A 24,213-nucleotide genomic window follows, 5' to 3' on the forward strand; every position below is an offset into this window, starting at 1 on the left:
GAACACGTGCAGAGACCGCAAGTGGCCCAACACCGCGCGGCCCGGCGGAGGCAGCGATTTTCGCGGCGCCTTCCGAGCTGCCTAGGGCAGCTGAGAGACCCGGCGGCCAATCCCCCTACCCGGCCCGCGCCCGGGCTGAAGCGGGGCCTGGCGGGACCCGACGGCATTTGTGCGGCCGGGGGAACAGGCGGGGCGCTAGGACCCGTCGGGCGCGGGCGGCGCGGCGCTGTCTCTCTCTCTCTTTCTCTCTCTCTGGCTCCCCCTGTGGGCGAGTGGCGGCCACTGCGCGCCGATCGCGCCCGAGCCGAGCCGAGCGGCTTCGTTGCTGCAGTGGCGGCGGCGGCGGCGGCGGCGGCGGGCGAGGCCTCCTCCCCGGGCAGGGCAAGGCGAGCGGCAGCGCGGAAGGAGGCGGCGGCGGCGGAGGATCCCCCCTCCCGGGAAGGAAGCAGCAGCTGCAACACCAGCGCCGGGGTTCAAGGTAAAAAAAGGGGGAGGGGATCCCCCCTCCTAAGGTGGGGAGCAGCAGCTGACAGTTTGCATGGGGTGCGCACGGGGGGGGGGGAGTCCTCGATGCCCCTTTCCGGGAGGGGGGTGCTGCTTTTGACATGCGAGGCTGCAGCAGAGAAACGGGCAGCGCCCCCCCCCCCCGCCGCCGCCTTTCTTGGCTTGCATTTTGCAAGGTGCCAAAATTGCAGCAGCAGCAGCAGCAACTCTCCCTCCCCCCGACGGGCGCTTGTTGCATTGGGTTGCATTGCACGGAAATTGGAGCTCCCCCCCCCCCCACTTGCTGGGGTTGGCAGCGCCTCCACCTCTCCCCCCACCCCCACTTCAAGTTCAAGGGGGTTCCTCCTGGCACGGGGAATGGCAAGGCAGCGCGGTGTGTGCCCCCCCTCTTTTCCACCCACCACCCCCTCCCCCGATTCTGCCCATTGGGTTGAACTTGAACTTCACGTATCTAGAAGGGAGGCGGAGGGACAGGAAGGTATCTTGGCGCGGGGGGGGGGGAAGGAGGCAGAGTGCGGCGAGGCGCCCCCCCTCCTCGCCTGTGTTCGTGTGCGCGCGTGCGCCGTGCGGTGTGCCCGGGCGAGCGGGAGGAAGAGGGGGGGGGGTCGCTGAGATTATTTATTAATTTTTGCCCATTTCTGCAGACGTGTCTGACCCGCGCGGCTCTGCCCAGCTCTATTGGGGGGGGGAGGTTTGCAAAGATGGGCGCCCCCACCCCGAGCGACGCATGGGGAGACACGGGGGTTCCCCACGATCGCCTCCGCTTCCCGGGTTTGACATTCTCCTGCCAAGCAAACATGGCAGCCTGGCATGACCCTCGGGGGGGGGGCGCGCCCCTCTTTCCTTCCAGGGCAGGGGGGGCAGGAGAGGCGACGAGGGGGATCTGGGGGCGCCCCGGGGGGTTTCTGCCTAGGAGGGGCGGCGGCGGGGGGGCACCTAACTCTCGCCCTCCCCCCCGCACACCTGTAGCTTGGCCCGGCGGGGAGGGGGGGGGGAGAAGGGAGGCTGGTGCATTTCCCCCTTCCTCTTCTCCCACCTCGTTTTGGCGGGGGGGGGGCGGAAATGATGCATGGCAAGCGGGCGCCTCTTTCCCAGGCACATCGCTGCCGTCGTCCCCCCCCCCCGCCCGTGTCTGTCGCTGGGGGGGGGGGAGCGCTGCCTGTCACCCTTCTCTGCCCGGAGTTGGGGGGGGGGGGCGCGCGGGCGCAGCTGTGTCCTTGAAGGCTTTGCACTGCGGCTGGTGAAGGGCGAACCGGGGGGGGGGGCTGCTGCTGCTAAGCTCCCTACCCCTCCCTAGCAAGGCATATCCGCTACAGGGAAACCCCCCCCCCCGGTCTGGATTCTCCCCCACCCCACGCTCCGTGCAATAGCCCCCCCCGCGGGTCCCCCCTTTCTGTGTGTCCCCCTCCGTTGCGTGCGGGGATGGCTTCGCCCGCCTGGCACGGTGCCAGCCTCCCAGCTCCGCCTCCCTCCCTCCCTCCCTCCCTCCCTCCCTCCTGCTCTTTTGGAGGGGGGGGGGCTTTGCGTGCTGCTGTTGCCCCGCACCAGCCTCACCCACTGAAGTATGGTTGGCGGGGGGGGGGATGGGCAGAGCCCTGCAGTTGCGGGGGGGGGGGTTCCAATACTCCCTGCAGGCTTGGCGGGGGGGGGGGAGGAAGTGCAAGAGAGACCCCCAGCTGGGTGCCGTGTGGCGAGAGGCAGGTCAAGGGCAGCCCCTGCCAGGGTCACCCAGATGCCCCCACCTTCACCCCACCCCACCCTGTGACACATCTCTGCACCCTGCCAACCTCCAGAATCCCCCTGGGGGAGGTTCCTGCTGCCAGGATCAGGATCAGGGATGCCCCCCCCCCCCCGCCGCCTCACAAGGAGAACAGTCTCCTTATCCACCTTTTGGCGCCTTTATTTAAAGGCTTGCCAAACTTTTTGGTGACCCCCCAAGCAGCACCCTGTGATGGGCCAGTATTCCTTTTTGGGTGAGAGGGTGGGGAGAGATCTGGGTGCCCCTCCCTGTGCCAGGCTGGGCTTTTCCGTGGGGCTTGGGGAATGGGCAGCTAGGAGTTGGCGGGAGCCGAGGAAGGTGGGCATTGAATGAGGCCAGGTGGGCAGGGCATTGGCGCACCCTGGACGCCCCCCCCCCCGTGCCAGCCTACCTGCCTGCCCACCTTCCTTGGCACGTCCCCCCTCCTCTGTCGCTGGAGGGAGGGGAGCTCTCTCTCTCTCTCTCTCCCTCTCTCCTTCTCAACCCCAAAGCCAATTCTTCAGCCCAGCGGCTTTGAAAAGGTCTTGACAATAAGGGGAGAGGGGCGACCTTTTGTGAGCTGGAGATTGGGGGGGGCACCGCTCTCCCTAACCCCTCCCCTGCTGAGTCAGCTGGAAACATACTGGCAGGGGCTCTTTCTCCTTCCAATTAGATGTCTAAAAACATTTGAGGGGCTAATGGACACAAGGCGGCTTGCCTGGGGTAACTTGCAGGGGAGGGGGCAGCTTTCCAGGCCTCCCACCCCCACCCCCCGCCCTTGGGATAGTAGCAGGATTAGATTCCGGCTAAGGCTGTCTCTAGGTTTGGATAATCTCTTATAAATTTCTCCTTGGAGGGAGCCAAACTTTGATTGTCATGAGAAATGGGGAGGGGGGGGGGACAAGAGGCGCACAAAGGAATGTTTGCCTTTAGAAAGTTGGCAGGATCCCATCTTTTTTTTTCCACTCCTGCCTCGCAAACTTCCTTTGGAGGGTGGGAACCACCTCTCTCTCTCCCCCCCCCCCAATTCCACCCTCCTAGCGTTTACAGTCAATTATTATTTTGATAGCCAATCTCCTCTTTTGCTCCAGGGGAGGGCAGGCGTTTCCTGGGAGCGTGCAGAGTTCTCCAGGGCTGCCCTGCCTGCGCCGCACGCCTGGGGCCTCCAGCTCTTGTCAGCCGCTGTCCAAGGATGCTGGGGGGGGGGAAGTGCCTTTGGGAGCCTCTGTGGCCGGGAGGGCAGACAGGTTGCGACCTCCGGCAGGGGCCTCCTGACCCCTCCACCTGCGAAGGAGGCGGCTGCCTTGTAATTCTCTGCCTTGTAATCCAGAGCAGCAGAAGGCCTGTCTTGGGCAGTCTTGGGAATCCCCGGCTGAGATAGCATGGGGGGGGAGAGGTCTGGGGCTGCTGAGGGCAGGCAGGGAGGTCGCCTGAGGGCGCTGGAGGCATCCTGACCTGCTTCCGATGCTCTTTGCTCTCCACCTGGACCTGGGGGTGCCAAAGGTTGCTATTGGATGTGAAAAGAGGGTGCACAACTTGCCCCCCCCCGGTCCCATTACCACAACAGATTTAGGGGGGGGCAAACGTCTTTTATGGGGGTCCTGCTTGCTTGTCGAGATCAGTGTGTGCTTCTCACCTGTCGAGGCCACAGACTCTAGCAAGAAGGTGGCATTTTTCTGGCCAGTCTTTCTTTAGGAGTGTAGCGACTAATTCAAACCATCTATATTGTTGTTGTTGTTGTTGTTTAGTCGTTTAGTCGTGTCCGACTCTTCTTGACCCCATGGACCATAGCACGCCAGGCACTCCTGTCTTGCACTGCCTCCCGCAGTTTGGTCAAACTCATGTTCGTAGCTTCGAGAACACTGTCCAACCATCTCGTCCTCTGTCGTCCCCTTCTCCTTGTGCCCTCCATCTTTCCCAACATCAGGGTCTTTTCCAAGGATTCTTCTCTTCTCATCTATATAACCATCTATATTAAGGGAGGAATTCAATGAGGAGGCGCTGTGTTCACTTGTTCCATCAGGGCCTGTTTTTCAGAAAGATCCCCCCCTTCCTTCCCCCTGCATGCTGTTCTGGGGGTTCCCCCCAATCAGTTTTTTTTTTTGGGGGGGTGGAATCCCCATGGGGCTAGTGGAAGTCCTTGCGTGTCCCTTCTGGTGGCAGGACTAGTTGGCTGAATGTGGCCTGGAGCATGTTGGGAACCTGTGGGGTTTTTCTTAATGGCGTAAAATGCATTTGTTTCTCTGTGTGTGTTTATATTGGACTTGCATGCCGCCTTCCTGCCAAGGCACCCATGGGTGGCTCACCGTCTTAAAATGCTGCACCCTATCCAGGATCTCAACGGCAGAGGTGGCCCAATCTTCTCAGGCTGACCAGGAGCTGGTGGTCTGTCTGCTCACTGTCCTGGGCTCCTTCCCCTCTGCACCAGAAAGCCGGATCTAGCTCAGTATTGTCTGCACTGACCGGCAGAAGCTCTCTCCAGGTTTCAGCCTGGAGTCTCTCCTACACCTGCCTGGAAATGCTCAGGATTGAACCTGCTTGCAAGGCAGCTGCCCTGCCCTGCCACCGTCTAGTAGATTGTAAGCAGAGTCTCTTGCTGCAGCAAATGTGGCCTGAGAAGTGGTTTTTCCACTTAGGGGGCTGGCATAGATTCCATACCCTCCAACACTTCTCCGATGAAAATAGGGATGTCCCATTCAGTAATGATGATTTTACTATTTATACCCCACACATCTTCCTGGGTTGCCCCAGCCACTCTGGGCAGCTTCCAACATATATAAAAAAACATAATAAAACATTAAGCATTAAAAACCCCCACTGTATACAGGATTGCCTTCAGATGGCTCGGGGGTCGGATAAGTCCATACCCTCCAACACTTCTCCAGTGAAAATAGGGACGTCCTAAAAGCAGGGCATTCCAGGATCCTTCAGAAACCGGTACGGCCTTTCTAAATTAGGGATGTCCCTGGAAAATAGGGACACTTGGGGGGGGGTCTGAGATTCCCCACTGGAAACCCCAGAGAATCACTGCTGCCAGTCAGTGCAGGTGGCCCAGAGTGCTGAGTTTTGAACATCCATCCGGCAGTTTGCTATATTCCTCGGCGGCTGCTAAGGCCTGACGCAGAGCATCATCTAAAACCCATCATGGCCCTAATTTATTTACTTGCATTTACAGCCCTCCTTTTTCTCCCACGGACGTGGTTCTCCTTCCCCTCTTCATTTAAATTTCTGCATTGCGCCGGGTTGGACTAGATGACCCTCGGGGTCCCTCCCCAATCGAACCATTCTATGAACGCTGGGAAGTCGGCTGGGCCGTGAGAGGCAGTGGCCGGCCTTCAAGGTCACCCGGTGAGAGCATCATGGCTAAGCGGGGATTCAAACCCTGGCCTCTCAGGTCTTTGTGCGTTGCTCTAACCACTGGACCACACCATATTGGAGCCCCGTCTCAGGCAGGGCAGGGATGCCGGCGTTTCCCTTGCTCTTGCTTTTTCAGCCTGTTACTTCCTTGAATTTGCAACACGGCTGCCCCAGAGTCCCTAAATGCAGAGGAGGCCTTCTCATTATTGCTGCTATTCGTTGCATCTGCCCCACCTTTTCCTCCAAGGAGCCCCCAGTGCCCTGCATTTAATCCCCACAACAACCCTATAAGGTAGGATAGGCAGAGCAGTGGTGTGACCCTGCGAGCTTCAAGCCTGAGTTGGGATTTGAACCCTGGCCTCTTCCAAGCTCCTTGCCGCCTGCCTCGGAGACCGCTTGCGAGAGGACAGAGCTGGTTGGAACCGGATTAGAAATCCCCGCTTCCAATCCGAGTTGGATGAAGGAGGCGCCTGGGCTGGGCCCCTTGATCCGCTTCAGCTTCCCTGGTGGGGCCGTGGGTGGGTGTCGCTCCCCAGCCGTGGGGCAGAGCGGCTTCTGCAGTGGCAGCTGGGTGTGTGCAGCCCCCCCCCCTGGAGTCCCGAAGTCCCAGCTACTGCCCCTCCCCAGTCCATGCATAGCCTACTGCCTATGTGCTGAAAGTCAGAACCCTGGACTGGGGCACAATGGGAGCCTTGCCCCCTGTGGAGATCTGGGGGGCTTTCTGGGGCGTCTGCCTGGGGTTCTCCCGTGGGGCTTCCTGGGCGCAGGTCTTACCAAGCGCTTGGGAGACGTGGGCTCTGCTGGCCCTCTGTGTCTGGATATTCCTGGCAGGCAGGATTGTGCTTTGGGGGGGGCGCTTATTTATTTGTCTCTGTACCCCACCTTTCTTCCTCTAGGGAGCTCAAGGTGACCCAGGGGGTTCTTTCCCCCCACCCTTTCCCTTCCTCCCAACAACCCTGTGAGGTAGGTTAGGCTGAGAGGCGCTGCCTGGCCCCCAGGACACCCAGTGCGTTTCGTGGCTGAGCCTTGTCCGACACTCTAACTGCTAGGCCACACTGTCACTCTTGCTGCATTTGCCCCCTGCTGCACAGGAGAGGAGAGCAGGATGGCCAGGGAGGCTCCTCTCCCCGAAGGGACGGGTGTTTCTCCACCGTCCTGGAGGCAGCCCAGGTTCTTATTGCTCCGGGCTATGGATTGACGGCTGTCTGTCGGGAGTGATGGCAGGGCCATTCCGCCTGCCTGTCCCCTGTGGGTAGCGCTGATTCCTTCCCTCTCCCTCACTGGCCTTGGGCAAGTCACTCCTCTTGGCTCGGTGGGGAGGCAGAGGCGGATTTAGGGGAACACGACTGGTTTGCCCACCGCACTGGGCGCCAAGCCAAGAGGGCACTGCAACAAGGATGACCAAGGGGAGGCTGGGGGGGGGGAGCAGGAGAGGATTTGCACAGGGTGCAGCGTTAGAAACTCAGGTGTGTAAACTAGGTGCCAAGTGGCACCTTAAATCCAGGTTACGGTAACCACAACAGAATGTCTGTTCGCCAGGGGGCTGGACTAGATGACTCAAGGGACCCCTTCCAAAGCCACGATTCTATGCTCTCAGCGACATCGCTGGGCTGCTCTTACAGCAATTCCCTTGTCCCAGGATGCAAGGAGGAGGAAAACACACCGTGGAAATGGAAGGGGCTCAGGCGGAGCCCAGAGATCTCCAGATAGTCATCATTGGACCTGTCTGTGCTGGTACCAAAACATGCCTGGCTAATTTCTAACCCTGGGTTCCGCTGAATTTTTTAAGCCCAAAGTCAGCCATTGTGGGGAAGCGCCATCCGCAGGCAGGGAGGGCTAGTGGCTAGAGTGAGCTCCTTGGGGGTGGCGTGTTGGCAGCAGCAGCCCAGGGCTCTGTCCTGATGATGCCTGTGAGGGGCGGTGGAAGGATTCTTCAGCCCCAGCTGCAACCTCCCCCCTTGCAGTTGGTACCCAGAAGCGTTGTTGTCTCTGACCATGGAGGCAGAGCAGTGCCACCCATGCCCATCTCCTCTGTGAATTGGCCTAGTCCTGGGTTGGCAGCTGTTGTTGCCTCCTGTGGGAAGGAGTTCCAAAGTCTAACTGCGTGAAGGAGCGCTTCTTTTTATCTGAAGGGCGCTTGGTTGGGCGTGGCTGATTTCAGGGGCCCCCTGTGCGTCTGGCCTCCCCGAAATCGCAGCCTGAAGGGGGCTGAGCTGAGCTGCTGTGGCTTCTCTTGTCCTCCGGTGTCCTTAAAGGCACCTCCTGGCATGCGCTCGCCGCCGTCCCATTTGTGAGCTCTCGTTAGCCCACGAGCCCTTGGTTTGGCACACCTCTCTGGAGTGGGCGGTTCTGCTTTGCCTCCACTCCTTCTGAATGCCAGTTGCTGGAAACCTCGGCAGGGGAGAGGACTCTTGCGCTCGGATCCTGCTTCCGGGTTTTCCAGAATATGAATTATAGAATCGTAGAGTTGGAAGAGACCACAAGGGTCATCCAGTCCAACCCCCTGCCGAGCAGGAAACACCATCAAAGCATTCTTGACATATGCCTGTCAAGCCTCTGCTTAAAGACCTCCAAAGAAGGAGACTCCACCACACTCCTTGGCAGCAAATTCCACTGCCGAACAGCTCTTACTGTCAGGAAGTTCTTCCTAATGTTGAGGTGGAATCTTCTTTCTTGTAGTTTGAATCCATTGCTCCGTGTCCGCTTCTCTGGAGCAGCAGAAAACAACCTTTCTCCCTCCTCTATATGACATCCTTTTATATATTTGAACATGGCTATCATATCACCCCTTAACCTTCTCTTCTCCAGGCTAAACATACCCAGCTCCCTAAGCCGTTCCTCATAAGGCATCGTTTCCAGGCCTTTGACCATTTTGGTTGCCCTCTTCATTCATGCATCTGGCCGGCCCCTGCAAGAACAGGACCCTGAGCCAGAGGGGCCCTTGGCTGGACCCAGCAGTCTTGTCTTATGTTTTTATAGAACCTCCAGGTCCAGAGGCAGTCTATCTCGATTCCTCGGTTCTTAAGGGTATTTGTGAGCTCCCTTTGGTCTCCTCCAGCAGCCGCCTCTTGCGTTCTTCTTTGGATGAATGGCTGTGGCAGGGGGGGCTCCTCTGGCTCCTCTTGGTCTTTGGACCCCACTGTTTACTGTTTCTGTCCTGTGCACACGACATAATATAATATAATATTACGTAATGTGTGTGTGTGCGTTTGTCTCCCTGCGAAGCCTTCCTGCGAAGTGTGCTCTGGCCTCCTTGAAGGCAGCCCCAACCTCTTTGCCGGAGGAGGAAGACTCTGCTCTTCTTCGCCTGCACTTTCCCTTCATCTGACACCTTCCCTCTTCTCCTTGCCCTGGTCCTTGCTCTGGGTTCAAGAGCTTCCCTGGGCTGCTGCTCTGCACATGTTTGCAGGAGGTTGGAAACGGTGACAAGACAGAACACAAAATTTAAAAATTCCTTCAGTAGCACCTTAAAGACCAACTAAGTTTTTATTTTGGTATGAGCTTTCGTGTGCATGCACACTTCTTCAGATACACTCAATACACTTCAGACAGAACACATTTTACTTTGGATGCGTTTTCTTGTCTTGCACGCAATTTGGGCAGGATCTCCTAGAATTGCAGAGCGGGAAGGAATCCCAGGGGCCGTCCGCTCCAAGTCTTTGCAATGCAGCAAATCGCAGCTTGCGGTCTGAACAGAAAAGCGGGAGATCTGCCCTGAGGACAGCAGGCCTAGTGGCAACTTCCCTCTCTTGCCCACATGGGCCTGCCCCTAGACCAAGGCTCTGCCTCCAATCTGCCCTTTGGGTGCCCCTGCCCTGCAAGGTGGGGCTGGAGGGTCCTCTCGGCAGGAGCCTTTCGCTGGTGGGATCCTGCAGGCACCAGCCAGGCTGTTTTTTCTGGCAGCAGGCAAAGAAAGACATTTTTACTCTGCTTGGGCTATTTAAGGCATAAGTGACTTTGGCGGCTGCTATGGTTTTTTAAATATAATTCTGGTTTGCGTTTTTGTTTTATTAAAATGTAAACAGCCCTGGAAGCAAAACAGGAGGAGGTGTACGAAATACTAAAATAAGTTCATCCGTTGGCAGGGCAGGGGGGGAGGGTAATCTTGAAAGTCTGAAGTCACTGGGGTGCCTAAAGTGTTGACACCTGTGTGGTGGGGTGGGGTGGGGTAGTGGTTAGAGTGCTGGACTAGGACTTGGGCGAGACCCGCTTTCCCATGAAGCTCACTGGGTGATCTCTGGGTCACTCACTGCCTTTCAGACTAGCCTACTTTGCAGGGTTGTTGTAAGGTCAAAATGGGGAGAAGTATGCGCACCATGAAAAGTGGGATATAAATGCAACAAAGAAACAAGCAATGAATGAATGAATGAATGAATGAATGAGAGACCTCTTTTGGTGGCCCCGACTTCCCAGGAGGCCATTTCGCCTGGCACTTGTCTGTATGTGTACGAACCTTCTGCTGTCACAAAGTTCTTCCTGAGTCGGAATCTCCTTTCTTGTCACTTCAATCCATTGGTCTAGGTCCTGCTCTGGAGGGTCGGACTCGAACCAGTGGCTTCAAGAGACGAGAAAGGTGGATTCCTACTCAACCTCCGGAAGAACCTTGTGCCATTGGGAGCTGTTGGGCAGCGGAACCGTCTTCCTCGGGAGGTGGTGGAGGAGTTTTAAAGAGAGGTCGGATGGCCGCCTGCCAGGGATGCTTTAGCTGAGATTCCTGCCTTGCAGGGGGCTGGGCTAGATGACCCTCGGGGTCCCTTCCCACTCTGATTCTCAGGTTTGAGAGCGTGATCCTGCTTTAAGCCTTGGGAAGCAGGTCTGTTTTCTGGACTTGTGTGTTGGAGGGCCTGAAATTGGGGCTGGTTTTGTTGTCCCCCGAGACTCCGTAACTGCTGGACCACTGACTGCACCTGTTGAACTCAGGGTGCCATCAATGCCTGGCTTAACTCAGTTGTGGAAAGGCCATGTAGCCCCCCCGCCCCCCCCCACAGTCTGGGCCTGACTAGAGGCTCTCCCTGGCATTTGAGCCTTGCCCAAGTTTGCCTCTGGCTTTGGCATTCCTGTGCCCAGTTGGGGGAGGCTGAGTCCTCTCACCACATGAGCTTAGAAGGGCTGTGCCAAGGGGTGTGGGGTGGGCGGAGGGCAGAGGGCGGGCCACCTTGATGGGGGACCCCCTCTCTCTTAGTAGGGCTGCCATGTGGCCAGGTGGGGGGAGCTTTCAAGCACCTGGCCAAGGCCCTCCTGAGATGGGGAGCCCCTCTTTGTGCTCTCCATCCTCGCCCGCCCCTCCTTCCCTCGCAGACCCGGCTGATTGGCAGCTCTGCCTTCTGCGTGGGAGGGAGTCGTGCAAAAAGGCTCCTTTTCCTCGTGTGTGCCCCCCCCCAATGCAACTCCTTGAGGCTGAGCTGCTTGGCAGAGTTGCAGTGCCAAGAAAGGGGGTCCTTGCCCTGGAGGCTGTGCGAAGACGAAGGTCCTTGCAGAGGCAGGAGACCACATCCTGGGGCCGCGGGGAGGTGAGATGCTCAGACCCAAACCTGTTTGGGAGGGGGCTGTTGAGTGTGGGGGGGGGAGGCTTTCAGCACCCAGGAATCTGATTTATCCAGAGTCACGACCATTAGTCTGTCTAGGTGCCCTAGCCCTGTGCTGGGACCCTTTCCCATGAGGAGGGTTGGGGGGTGGGCTTGGCACAGGCAGGCCATGGGGCAGTTCTGATGGCTCCTTCTTTGGCAGGGGGCTTCCTCTTTGAGAGCTGAAGGAAACGGAACCCCATATCTGTTGCTCTTTCCCAGAGAAGCTGTGTTTCCTTGTGGGGGGGGTGCAGCGGGGTGGGGGGGTCCTCTTTGCATCTGATTTGGAAAGGAGGGGGTCCCTTGGGGGCCTCCTCTTCCTTTTTCTTGGGCGCTTCCTTTAGACCAGTGGTTTCCAAAGTGGATGCTGGGATTAGGGGGGGGGGGTTCTAAGAGGTGAGGGGATGGCAGGGGGTCACTGGAGGGATAAGTGTGTATTGGGCTTTGAAAAGATCGTCATTTTGGGGGGAGTGTATTCATAGATTTTGAATAGACGTGCAATAAATGGCTGCTGTTTGCAATGGGTTTTTGTCTTCCTCGGTGGGTCTGCGGTTCTGAATAATGCTTCTTATGGGGTATGGGGGCGCAGGGGGAGGAGTTTATGGGACCAAGGGGGCAGGGCGATGTTTCGGAAGGTCCTGTAGTGTGGAATAAGCAGAGATGGCAAAACCGACTGCCCTGATAAGAGACACACATTTAGAATCCTTCAAGGAGCGCTGGAAACGATTCTAGTCTGTTTATGAAGTTACTTTCCACAGCGGGGGGGGGGGGACAACAGAACATATTAATATTAATTAATAATATTAATAAACCTGTTAAAGAGTATGAAAATGGATTTGGTGGAATTACAAAATGCAGTTGTCTGAAATGTTGATTACAAACATTGTGGGTGGGTGAGCAGAAAGTCATTAGCACTGTGGAATTTGTGATAACTGACGAGTAGCAAAATAAAAAAAATTCCTTCAGTAGCACCTTAAAGACCAACTAAGTTTTTATTTTGGTATGAGCTTTCGTGTGCATGCACACTTCTTCAGATACACTAGAAACAGAAGTGTCAGACCCTATATATATATATACAGAGGGTGGTGGGGGTGGGTGGGAATGGGTGATGGGCTGATGGGAGTGGTAAACCTGTAGATGGCTGTTAACGACTGCTGATGACTGCAATTGGTCCTGCGGGGGAAAAGCAAGGGCTGAGGCGCTAAAGAAAGCTTCTTTAGCAAAATGTAGCAAAGTGTAACTGTTAAGGTTGAACTAAGTAGCAAAATGTAACTGTTAAGGTTGAAATAAAATAAAATAAAATATTATAACCCCCCCCCAAAAGATGCTGCAGTGGAACTTCTCCGGAGCCACTGCTCCCCATAGCCAGATCAGCCCCACACTGAGAGCTGAGCAGCAGGGCGGGCTGGGTGCCCTGAGCCTTCTTGGGGGGCTGGCCGGGGCTGGCCTGTGAATTGGGAGTGGGAAAGAGGCAGGCCAAGGGAGGCTGCTCAGATTCTTTATCGGCAATCCCTGCCCACTTGCAGGGGGCATTGAGTGCCGCTGTGGGTCAGGTGTGGGTCAGATCTTGTTCCTTCTGCCTGGGAAGGGCTGATTCCCTCTCCGTCTTTCCCTTGTGTCTGGGGTCCCTTGCTGTGCGTTAAGTTCCTTTATGGCAGGGGGCTGGGCACTAGAGGGGCTGCATCCTGCGGCCCTTTGGCATTCCCAGGCAGAGGGCAGACCACAACCGTTGTGTGTGGGGCGGGGATGAGGGGGGGAGGACCCATTTCCGGAGTCCTTCCCCTGGTTGCGTTGGAGGTCTCTGTTGCATTTGGCTCCTTCCTGATTAATAGACTCATAGTTGGAAGGGACCCCCAAGGGTCATCTAGTCCAACCCCCTGCAATGCAGGAATCTCGGCTGAAGCATCTCTGACAGATGGCCCTCCAAACTCCAAGGAAGGAGAGCCCGCCATCTCCCGAGGGAGACCGTTCCATTGCCAAACAGCTCTTACTGTCAGAAAGTTCTTCCTGATGTTTGAATCTCCTTTTCCTTGTAGTTTGAATCTGTTGATTTGGGTCCCAGACTCAGGACTAATCTCCTTGAAGCAGCAGATGGAATGCCCCCCCCCCCCGCCCTAGAAGTCTCTCCCCCCCCCCCCGCCGCCATTGCACTTTCTGCAGCGGCAAGGCCTGTTTTCCCCACCCCACCCCACCCCATCGCTCTTGCCCTACCAACGGGTGCTGAGGGTGGGGGTCTCTGGGCTGGGTGGGGACATTGGAAGCGGGATGGGCACTGGGCCCCCCAGCTTAGCCAGAGTCAAGGCTGTGGCCTGTTAATGATTGCCCCCACGGGGGGCCTGCGAGGGGCTCTCCTTGCCCCAGTGTGTGAGCACCTGTTGCCGTGGGTCTGGGCCTCACCCTCTCACCGCCTCCTCTCGTCTCGCCCTTGCAGGTGGCAGGGAAACTAGGACGGATCCGTCAGCAAAGGGGCCCCCTCTGCGTGCCAGCTCTTCCGTTCCCGTCAAAGCCTTTTGTCCCTTGAGCCCCTGAAGGGGACCCTCCTCCTGCCGCCCCCCCTGCCTCCCCCTGCTGCTTCGCTCGCCATGCCGTCCAATGGGGGTGTGGACACCAGAAGCCCCTCTGCTGACCGGGATTCAGCCGACGCTCACAAGGTAAGTGGGGGCTGGGGGTGCGGGGGGGTTGGCGTTCCCCATCCCCTGCATCAGGGGGGGGGGTACGTGCTATGCTTGGGAAGGGTGGCATCAGGGCCTGTAGCAGCCTGCGGGAGAGCTCAGTCTATGGATCTCATGGTCACAGGTTCGAGCAGAAATATTCTTGCATTGGGGGGGTTGGACTAGATGACCCTTGGGTGTGCCTTTTCGCTCCTTTGATTCTATGATAATGAGACAGGCAGCATTGCTGTCTGTGGGGTAAAGGAGTAGCCTGGGCTTGGAGGGTGGCGGAGGCGGAGGAAGAGAGAGGGCTTTGTCTTGCTTCTCAAACATAATCCGATCCAAAAACCAAAGCGTTCCAAAACCAAGGCACACTTTCCCATAGAAAGGAATGCAAAACAGATCAATCCATTCCAGGCTTCTAAAAGCAACCCCTAAAACAGCCATTTAACATGAATTTTACCATCTAATAAGACCATTGATCCCTAAAATGAAAGAAATAAACAATGTACTGTACTATCAAATAAATAAATCAGCATTGTAGATGATAAAAATTAAAACTAATTTTTTTTCTTACCTGCACTGATGATAGTCATTGTTTGGATGGGGGGCTTTTATCCATTTCCGCAGTCACACAATCAATCAATCAATTAATCAGTAGCTGAACTGGGACCCACACAGTCACAAAAACAAATTAACTGAAAAAGCCTCAAAACAAAAAACGCAAAAGAAATAGCAAAAACAAAAGCACCAAATACAAGCTCCAAATATCACCTGCAATCGGAAACTGAAGACCTGAATTACAATTCCCCCCCCCCCCCCCGCGCAAATTAGCAGCGCAACAGGAAACACAGGAGGACTCAAAACGGAGCACGCTTGGCTTCCGACAAAAAGTTCGAAAACCGGAACACCTACTTCCGGTTTTGCAGCGTTTGGGTTCCAAGTTGTTCATGAACTAAGCTGTTCGAAAACCGAGGTACCACTGTAATGCCGAGCCAAAAGTGTGTGGGTGACCTCAGAGTTGGAAGAGACCCCCAGGTCTCATCTAGTCCAACCCTCTGCAGCGCCAGAGTCCTCCGAGGGAGCCCCTGGGGCAGGTTGCAGGGCAAGAGAGAGGATCTCTCATGAGAGGTGGGCAAATGCCTGGGTCAGGGGGCTGGTAGCCTGTGGATGTTAGAAGCAGCCTTGGCTTGAGTTCTCAGAAAGGCCCAGGGAGGGGGAAGACTGATGGACGCATTGTATTTATCTGACACTTCCATTCACACGAATCCCAAAGCGCCTTGCAAACATTGTTAAGTACAGCAGAAACCATATGCTATAATTAACAACACATCAAAAAAGCAAAATAAAAAAATCCCTTCAGAGAAGTAGGTACGTTCCTACATATCTGGTGGCAGTGCCCAAAAATTAAACCTTTCTGGAATGGAGTGTTAGAAGAGTTAAAGAAAATATTTAAATACAACATAAAGAAGACTCCAGAATCTTTCCTATTAGGAATGGTTGAAGAGGAAGTGGCAAAAAAAGATGAAAAGATATTTTTATACTCGGTAGCGGCGGCGAGAATTTTAATTGCAAAATTATGGAAAAGTAAGGAAGTACCCACTATTAGAGATTGGCAAGAGAAATTAATCGGTTATATTGATTTAGCGAGATTGACGAATTCAATTAGGGGCGGTTCCAATAAAAAATTTATTGATAATTGGGGAAAATTTGGAGTATACTTAAAAGAACCAATATTTTGTAGTATTCCAAGGAGGAAAGCTAATGTAAGCAGTAGGAGGATAAACAATTTTATAGTCAGGATAGAAGAGAAGGGGAAGTCGAATTACAAAAGAAGATGTGAAGACAGAATGGAAGATATATAAGACAAGTTGACGATATATTTGAGAAGATGGAGTAAGCTTTGTTTGAATTTGTATGATTATCTATGTATGTATTGATTTTGCTTTTATTTTAGAGAATTGTTTTGTTTTATATTGATTTTAAACTTAATAAAGATTAAACATTTTTTTTAAAAAATCCCTTCAGTAGCACCTTAAAGACCAACTAAGTTTTTATCTTGGTAAAAGCTCATACCAAAATACGAAAGCTCATACCAAAATAAAAACTTAGTTGGTCTTTAAGGTGCTACTGAAGATTTTTTTTTAATTTTGCTTCGACTCAGACCAACACGGCTACCTACCTGTATCAAAAAAGCAGTTACTGTACAATCTTTGAAACTGGCAACTAAAAATACTATGTTTTATTTCATACAATTTATATACTACTGATTGGTTAAAAAAGGGGGGGGAAAGACCCAAAAACCTCAAAGTGGTTCACAGAAAGCATTAACATTATCAAGAAACCTTTCCCCGAGCGAAATTAAAATAACAATGGACTTGAAACAGATGAAAATGCTCATCCTCTTCCTGAATGTCTGGACAGGCTTGTCTCAACACGGATGCTTTCAGCAGGTGCCAAGCAGAGGGTGGCCAAGGCCTCCTGCCTGATATCAAGAGGCGGGGAGTTCCAAAGTGGAGATGCTGCCACACAGGAAGATCTGTGTTCTTACAAGTGCAGAAGGGGGGTCTTATGTGGCATGTGTAGGTGCCAGTTTGGAATAGGAAAGCATTTGGAGAGGAGAACCGAGAGAGGGAAAGCTGTCATGTATGTGGGGGGGGGGATACAGGTGAGGAGTTCCAGGATCAAGGAAACCGGAGCGAGAGAAAGAGACCTGTTTTTGCACCGGAGGGCTGGGAGCCAGCTGGCAGAGCCTGGCTTGTGCCGGGACTGACTCAGGGTGGCTCTGCTCCCCGGGTGAGGGAGGCTCTCTGAGTCCGTGTCCGTGGGGTTTTCCCTACGGCTCGGTTCACGGCTTCAGGCTCTCTTGCAGCCCCCACACCTGGAAAGCCCTAAAGGGGCAGCCTTCAGGTGCTGCTGCTGCTGCTGAGGACCATCCAGGGACTGGCACCCATCCTGCAGGTCTGCCGCTTGCGCTGTTCTCTGTCACCCTGGCGCAGGAGCCCGCTAAGGCCGGGCATCAAGCTGCGAGGGAGGCTCCAGGGCTCGTGCAGAGGGCTCCCTGCAGGTTTTGGCCTGGTCCTCCCTCCCCTGTTCTCCACCACAGTCTCTCGGGCGCCTTTCCTAGGTGATACCTGAAACGGGGTTTTGTGTTTCCACTGCATGCGTGCGCCAGTGCGTGTGCCCCCCCACATTCTCCCTCTCTGAGCACAGCAGAACTTGTGCGCATCCATTGGAAGATTCAGGACAGAGGAAAGAGAGAACTTTTCCCCGCAGCGCATCGTTGGAACTGTGGAACTCCCTCCCGCAGGACCTCGAGGGCTTGAAAAGAGGATGAGACCAATTGATGGAAGAAGAGAGGGATATTGATGGTTCCCAGACAGGATGGCAATCCTTCTGGAAACCACAGGAGAGAGGAGTGATTCTCTTTTGCCCAGGTCTGGCCTGAAGGTTCCCATGATTTTTATGCCGTGAATTGCCTTGAGATCTACGGATGAAGATCCGTAGTATGCAAAGTAGTATGAAGTATGCAAATTTTATGAAAATAAAATAAGGGGCATTTGGCTGGCCACTGTGAGAACAGGATGCTGGACTAGATGGGCCACTGGCCTGATCCAGCAGGCTTTCCTCATGTTATGGAGCCTCCAAGCTCAGAGGCAGTCTATCTAGATTCCTTGGTTCTTACAGGTATTTGGCCTGTGTGAGAACAGGAGGCAGGACTAGATGGGCCGTGGCCTCATCCAGCAGGCTCTTCTGATGTTTTAATGCCTTCCTCAGCTGGCACTGGAATCCAAAACGTGGGGGGGGGGCATCATTTTGAGGAAGGCTGGCATGGAGCTCAGCACCAGAGCTTGGAATAGGCGGGGGTTGCGTCAAAACTGAAAGCCCATCTTCCAAAAGGAACCTGTCCGCCTCTCATTGACCTGCAGCGCGTTGAACCAGTGGAAATTTCGGCGTGGTCTTCAAAGACGCTTCCCCCTTCTGCCGCACAATGTCACATGGGGAAGACAGGAAATAAATCAACTTCCGATTTAAAAGTTCAAGTGGTGCAAGGAACAGAGGCACCTGAATTTTTTTTGTTTCTTTGCCCTGCTTTCTCGGCGAAAACCTGGTCAACGTGACTTGCAAGGATGAACTATGAGAAACAAAAAGTTCCAGAAATAAGTTTGCAGTAAATAAAGCTCTGCTCGACTCCTAGCCAGGATGGAAGCAAGCAGGACTTGAACACAAGAGCCCCTTCCTTCGCCTCTGTGGTTTCCAGCAACACAGTCAAAACCCAGCCAAACTAGGGAACTCCCTGCAGCAGGAGGCAGATTGATTGATTGATCTTTCTTACGGCCATTGGCCCATCACACAACAATTTCCCATACCAACATATATGTACTTAAACCTCCAAATTTAAAACAGCCAAAAACTACAAAAAACAAACAAAACAAAAACAAAAAACCAACAACATACAATACAGTAAATTTGCAACATAAACATCGCCCTCTGCTCATAAATTAATAAAAGACATCAATGTTGATATCACCTAATTACATCCTAAAACATAAATCATGGTTTAAAAGGGTTATCCGAGCCGCACAGGAGTCCATTTTTCTTCTTTAGGGATAGGACGCTGATCAGGAATCTGGCAACCGTGAGTGATCTTAAGGGGTCTTCATCATTTAGTAGATATCTCAGTTTGGCTTCATTCGAATCATCGGCGATTCCCTTTAGATATGGAGCAAGAAACTTTCTCCTGGCCGATGAGTGAAGAGCACAATCGAGGATTATGTGATGCAACGATTCCGGTGGCCCCACAATTACAATCACATAAGAGCGATATCTGTCCATTGGAAAATCTATTTCTCAGCACGTTCGATGGGAAGGTGTTGAATCTTGCCTTTATAAAGGCATATCTATGAGCTGAAGAAGTTAAGGAATTCAAATAATTTGGGAGCTTCAGCAGGAGGCAGAGATGGGCAACAGCGTGGAAGGGTGGCTTTGAAAGAGGATCAGGCAAGTTCAGGGAGGGGGAAGAGAGGGATATTGATGGCTACGAACCAGGATGGCTCCACTCTGCCTCCCCAGTCAGAGGCAGCGATGCGTCTGAATCCCAGTTGCTGGAAATGGCTCTTGTGTTAAAGTCCCGCTTGAAAATTTCCAATTGAAGCACCTGTGAAAATAGGATCCTGGACTAGATGGGCCCCAGGCCTGATCCGGCAGGGCTGCACTTATATTATTGACATGCCAAGTCCCACGGGGAGGCAGGTACGGTCAGGAGGGGCAACCTACCCCCCCCAACAAGCCAGAGAGGCTATGAAGGGGAAATCTCCAAGCCAGAGCACTGGGAACAAGACGTTGCCAAGCTCAGCTTTGGCTGGTGGGGGTCCCTGTGGCAGGGCCTCTGGGAAAAGGGGAAGGAGGGAGCGTCCCTCCAGTATCCTGGCCATCCTTAAGTCTTCAGTGTTGGCCTAGCTGCCCCAGAGGCGTTCCAGCACCCTCGGCTCCCGTAGGCTGTTTCCATCACTTGCTGCCTGCTGCCCAGCCGTGTTTCTGCAGGAGAATCCTGCCCTCGGGGGGGGGGTGAGGCTGTTCCCCTGCCCCCCCCTGAACAAGGGAGTTTCCCCTGGAGTTGTTTGGCAGGAGCAGCAGGAGGGAGGCGGGGACGCTGGGGCGAGTTGGAAGGGGCCCCCGGGGGCTTTGCAGGCAGCCAGGTGGCTTGCTGCACCTGAGGCACAGGTGGAGCAGCTTGATTTATAGCGGGGCGGACCTGATCCGAGCCGGCCGGAGGGAGGAGCCTCGCTGCACAGGGGAAGAGGTGCTTCCTGACTTTGCCCTGGGGTCACATAACAACCCACCTGCTTGGCTCGTCTGGGTGTCGGATTCAAAGGCCTTCAGGCTGCGTCTTGTCCCCCAAGGAAGCGTCTTCTCTTCCTGTCCATCTTCTAGGGCACCTGCCTGTCTCGAGAGAGAATGGAGTCCAGTGGAACCTCCGTTTACGAAAACCTCCGTTTACAAACGCCGCAGAGCCAGAAGTGTTTACATCCAGGTTCCGCGGCGTCGGATGCGCAGATGCGATCTGCATAGTTGTGCTCTATCGGCGCTTCGCGCACGCTCAAAGCGTGCCTTCGGCGAGCGAACGCCTCTGCGGAACGGATTGCATTTGCAAACCGAGGTACCACTGTATGCCTTTGGGGGTGAAGTCAAACTGCTGCATTAGCACCACAGGCCTGGGAAGCATGTCTGGAGGTCCTGGGCTGCCCAGGCGACAAGACCCTCCCTCTTGGCCTCACTGGTGGGGGGTCCAAAGGAAAGCAGAGCAAGATGTTTGGCACCAGCTTGCAAGCAGGATCCTCTCTCCTCCTGTGGCCTCCAACAACTGGGGGTCCAAAGCCCGGCTGCCTCTGACTGGGGAGGCCGAGCCGAGCCACCCAGAGCCTTTCCCTCCTCCATGAATTTGCCCCATCATCTTTTAACGCCTTCCAGGTGGCAATAATAATAATAATAATAATAATAATAATAATAATAATAATAATAATAATATTTTATTCGTACCCCACCCATCTGTCTGTGTTTCCCCAGCCACTCTGGGCGGCTTCCATTAAAATACAATAATTCACCAGCTATTAAAAGCTTCCCTAAACAGGGCTGCCTTCAGATGGCTTCTGAACGTCAGATAGTTGTTTATGCCTTTGACATCTGATGGGAGGGTGTTCCATAGGGCGGGCGCCACCACCAAGGAGGCTCTCTGCCTGGTTCCCTGTAACTTTGCTTCTCGCAATGAGGGAACCACCAGAAGGCCCTTGGAGCTGGACCTCAGTGTCCGGGCTGAACATGGAGACGCTCCTTCACATCTACTGGGCCAAGGCCGTTTAGGGCTTTCAAGGTCAGCACCAACACTTTGAACTGTGCTCGGAAGCGTACTGGAGCCAATGTCGGTCTTTCAAGACCGGTGTTATGTGGTCTTGGGGGCCACTCCCAGTCACCAGTCTAGCTGCCGCATTCTGGATTAGTTGTAGTTCCAGGTTACCTTCAAAGGTACCCCCACGTAGAGCGCATTGCAGTAGTCCAAGCGAGACCACTCTGGCAAGACAGTCTGCGGGCAGGTAGGGTCTCACCTGCGTACCAGATGGAGCTGGTAAACAGCCCTGGACACAGAATCTCAGTGTCCGGGCAGAACGATGGGGGTGGAGACGCTCCTTCAGGTATACTGATCCGAGGCCGTTTAGGACTTTAAATGTCAACACCAACACTTTGAACTGTGCTCGGAAACGTAGTGGGAGCCAATGTAGGTCTTTCAGGACCAGTGTTATGTGGTCTCGGCGGCTGCTCCAGGTCACCAGTCTAGCTGCTGCATTCTGGGTTAGTTGTAGTTTCCGGGTCAGCTTCAAAGGAAGCCCCACGTAGAGCGCATTACAGTAGTCCAAACGGGAGATAACTAGAGCATGCACCACTCTGGCGAGACAGTCCAGTCTGAAAAGTCCGCAACTAGACCCTGAAAAGTCCGCAACTAGAGCGGCGCTTCTGCACAAGCGCAGAGCACGATACAGCGCTTCTGCACATGTGCAGAACACTTCCGGGTTTGCCGCATTCACAAGCCGAAAAGACACAACATGAACCTAACTCGAGGTGTGGCTGTAAAGCAGTGCACTAGCAAGGGCTGAGAAAAATAGGATTTGATTCAAATTCCTTCATTGACATGAGCTGGACTAGATGATCCTTGGTGGTCCCTTCAAACGCTACAATTCTGTGATTCCATGAAAAACATGCCCTTTGTTGATCTTTCTAGTTGGTGCCAGTTGAATGTCTCCCCCCCTTTGATCTTGTGAATAGTGCAATTTCAATATTTAGAATGTTACCTCTTAACTTTCTCTCCCCTCTCCAAAAAAAACACCTGGTGTGGCAGGATAAGTGTGTGTGTTTGTGCCCCTGAGGGCTAATCTCTCTTTTTTTTAAAAAAATTATTCAGTTTTTTCAAAAGTAACAAAAATAAAAACAAACAATAACAAATACAACAGCAACAGCAAACAAAGAAAAATATACACAAAAACAATATCAAATCCATAAAATTGGATTCTCCGAATCCTGTGATCCCCCCAATTCCTTAAATTTTCTTTTCATCTGCCTATCATTTCCATTGCAAATTATTTTTTACCTCAAATTTCCTATACTATCTCTAAAAATTACAAGTATTCTTAAAATCCTGCCAATGTATTAACCTTTTTGCAATTCTTTTGCAGATACATCATTTGAACATTTCCCGTTCTTTTAAAAAAATTCTTGTCATCTTCATTTCTGAGCTTTCCAGTTAGTTTTGCCATTTCTTTTTTAAAAAAATGTATTTATTAAAGATTTTCTCAAACAGCAAAACATACAAAAATACAAAACACACTAGGAAAATTACAAAACATTAAAAAGAAAAAACAAGAATACAAAGAAAGAAAAAATGCAAAAACAAAAATTCTAACTATAACCCTTATTTCCAATCTATTGACTTCCTCATTCCACCTCCTGCGATTCTTTACATATCCTCCGTAGTAAACTCTAAATCTTATATAGATTCTAATTATCTTATATAGGTAATCTTATATAGATTCTAATGATTACTTTAACTATACCTTAATTCTTTAATCTTTTATATCTTATCCTTTTATATTCTATCTAGATCTTACTTCTTAATTAAATTGTCCTTAACTTCTATCAATACTTACTTCACACCATTGTATTATCTACAACCTCTATTTTACCTCCCTCACTTCCACTAATTCTAATCTATTATCCGTTTATTCTTTAAATAAATTTTAAATTTCTTCCAATCTTCTTCCACTGCTACTTCACTCCGATCCCGGTTTTGCCATTTCCGCCTAGTTCATTAACTTGGTCTTCTCTGGTCGGGACGCCTTCCTTTTTGCATCTTTGGGCTAATACTGTAGTATCCGGTCAGCCATTGCAGCATACATGAACCATTTCTTCTGGTCTTTTGGAATCTCCGCTCCTACCTGTGGTGACCCCCCCCCTCTCTCCCTCCTTCTCTCCAGCAGGGTGAAGAGGACCCTGATGAGAACCGCAGCAAGGCGGAGAGGCCAGACGCAGGGATCCCCGCCAGGAAAGCAGGCCGTCCCGGAAGGAAGCGCAGGCAGCCAGTGGTGAGTGGGGGGTCCCAGGAGCCGTTGGGGGGCGAGGATGACGGGGTGAGAGACGGGCACAGACGGACCTCTTGCGCTTGCGGGTTCCCATAAATGCCAGCCTAGGCATGGTGCCCGGGGCTGGCAGAAGGCAGAAGCCTCTGTGGAGCAGGTTTTGTGTGCCTCCTCTTGGGGAAGGATCCTGCCAGTGTTTGCTGGGCACGGGACCGGGAGGTGGCATTGGCCGAGTTACACAGCAGGGGAGCTGGGTGCCTGGAATTTCATCTCCCGGTTCTGAGAGCAGCGGAGAATCAGGGCAGCTAAAAAAGCCAATGCAATTCTGGGCTGCATCAATAGGAGTATAGCATCTAGATCTAGGGAAGTAATAGTACCACTGTATTCTGCTCTGGTCAGACCTCACCTGGAGTACTGTGTCCAGTTCTGGGCACCACAGTTCAAGAAGGATACTGACAAGCTGGAACGTGCTCAGAAGAGGGCAACCAGAATGGTCAAAGGCCTGGAAACGATGCCTTATGAGGAACGGCTTAGGGAGCTGGGTATGTTTAGCCTGGAGAAGAGAAGGTTAAGGGGTGATATGATAGCCATGCTCAAATATATGAAAGGATGTCATATGGAGGAGGGAGAAAGGTTGTTTTCTGCTGCTCCAGAGAAGCGGACACGGAGCAATGGATTCAAACTTCAAGAAAGAAAATTCCACCTAAACATTAGGAAGAACTTCCTAACAGTAAGAGCTGTTCGGCAGTGGAATTTGCTACCAAGGAGTGTGGTGGAGTCTCCTTCTTTGGAGGTCTTTAAGCAGAGGCTTGACAGGCATATGTCAAGAATGCTTTGATGGTGTTTCCTGGGTTGGACTGGATGGCCCTTGTGGTCTCTTCCAACTCTATGATTCTATGGTGCAGAGACCAGACCATGGAAGGAAGGAAACACCAGTTTGAGAAAGTCCCGCATTCTTGAGAGCCGCAGATCCACATGTGCTTTCCTGCCCTGCCCTCTCCTGTTGCAAAGCACACCCCTCCCGGCGACAGGCCTCTCTGGAAGCGTGGGCATGCGCAGACATGCCCGTCACCTCTGGCAAAGCGCACAAATGCTCCAGTGAATCCGCTCCTCCAGGTGATGTGGAAGGCGCGGTTTTGGACGCCTCGGCTGCTTCTAGGGAAGGAGCTTCACATTCTTGGCCTCGTAAGCTGGAGTTCAGGAGAGGCGCCGTCTGCGAGACGCTTTCCCCGTAGACACCGCCAGGCACACGGGATTCCACTGTTGCCCGATGG

General features: G+C 53.3%; 1 protein-coding gene across 5 annotated transcripts in view; it reads left to right on the forward strand.

Moving 5' to 3' along the window:
* Positions 1–362: 362 nt before the first annotated feature.
* Positions 363–24,213, forward strand: part of DNMT3A (DNA methyltransferase 3 alpha) — an 87,892-nt gene continuing 64,041 nt past the window's right edge. For 4 of the 5 annotated variants that reach the window (XM_035110749.2, XM_035110753.2, XM_035110751.2 and 1 more), the window contains exons 1-3: positions 363–478; positions 13,595–13,814; positions 22,838–22,945. In XM_035110749.2, the coding sequence (XP_034966640.1) occupies positions 13,746–13,814; positions 22,838–22,945 (177 nt within the window). In that variant the 5' untranslated portion in view covers positions 363–478; positions 13,595–13,745. The remainder of the gene's footprint in view (positions 479–13,594; positions 13,815–22,837; positions 22,946–24,213) is intronic. The other variant, XM_035110750.2, reaches the window with a different exon arrangement.

The sequence above is a fragment of the Zootoca vivipara genome, chromosome 3 (assembly GCF_963506605.1).
Source record: "Zootoca vivipara chromosome 3, rZooViv1.1, whole genome shotgun sequence".
Lineage (NCBI taxonomy): Eukaryota > Metazoa > Chordata > Lepidosauria > Squamata > Lacertidae > Zootoca > Zootoca vivipara.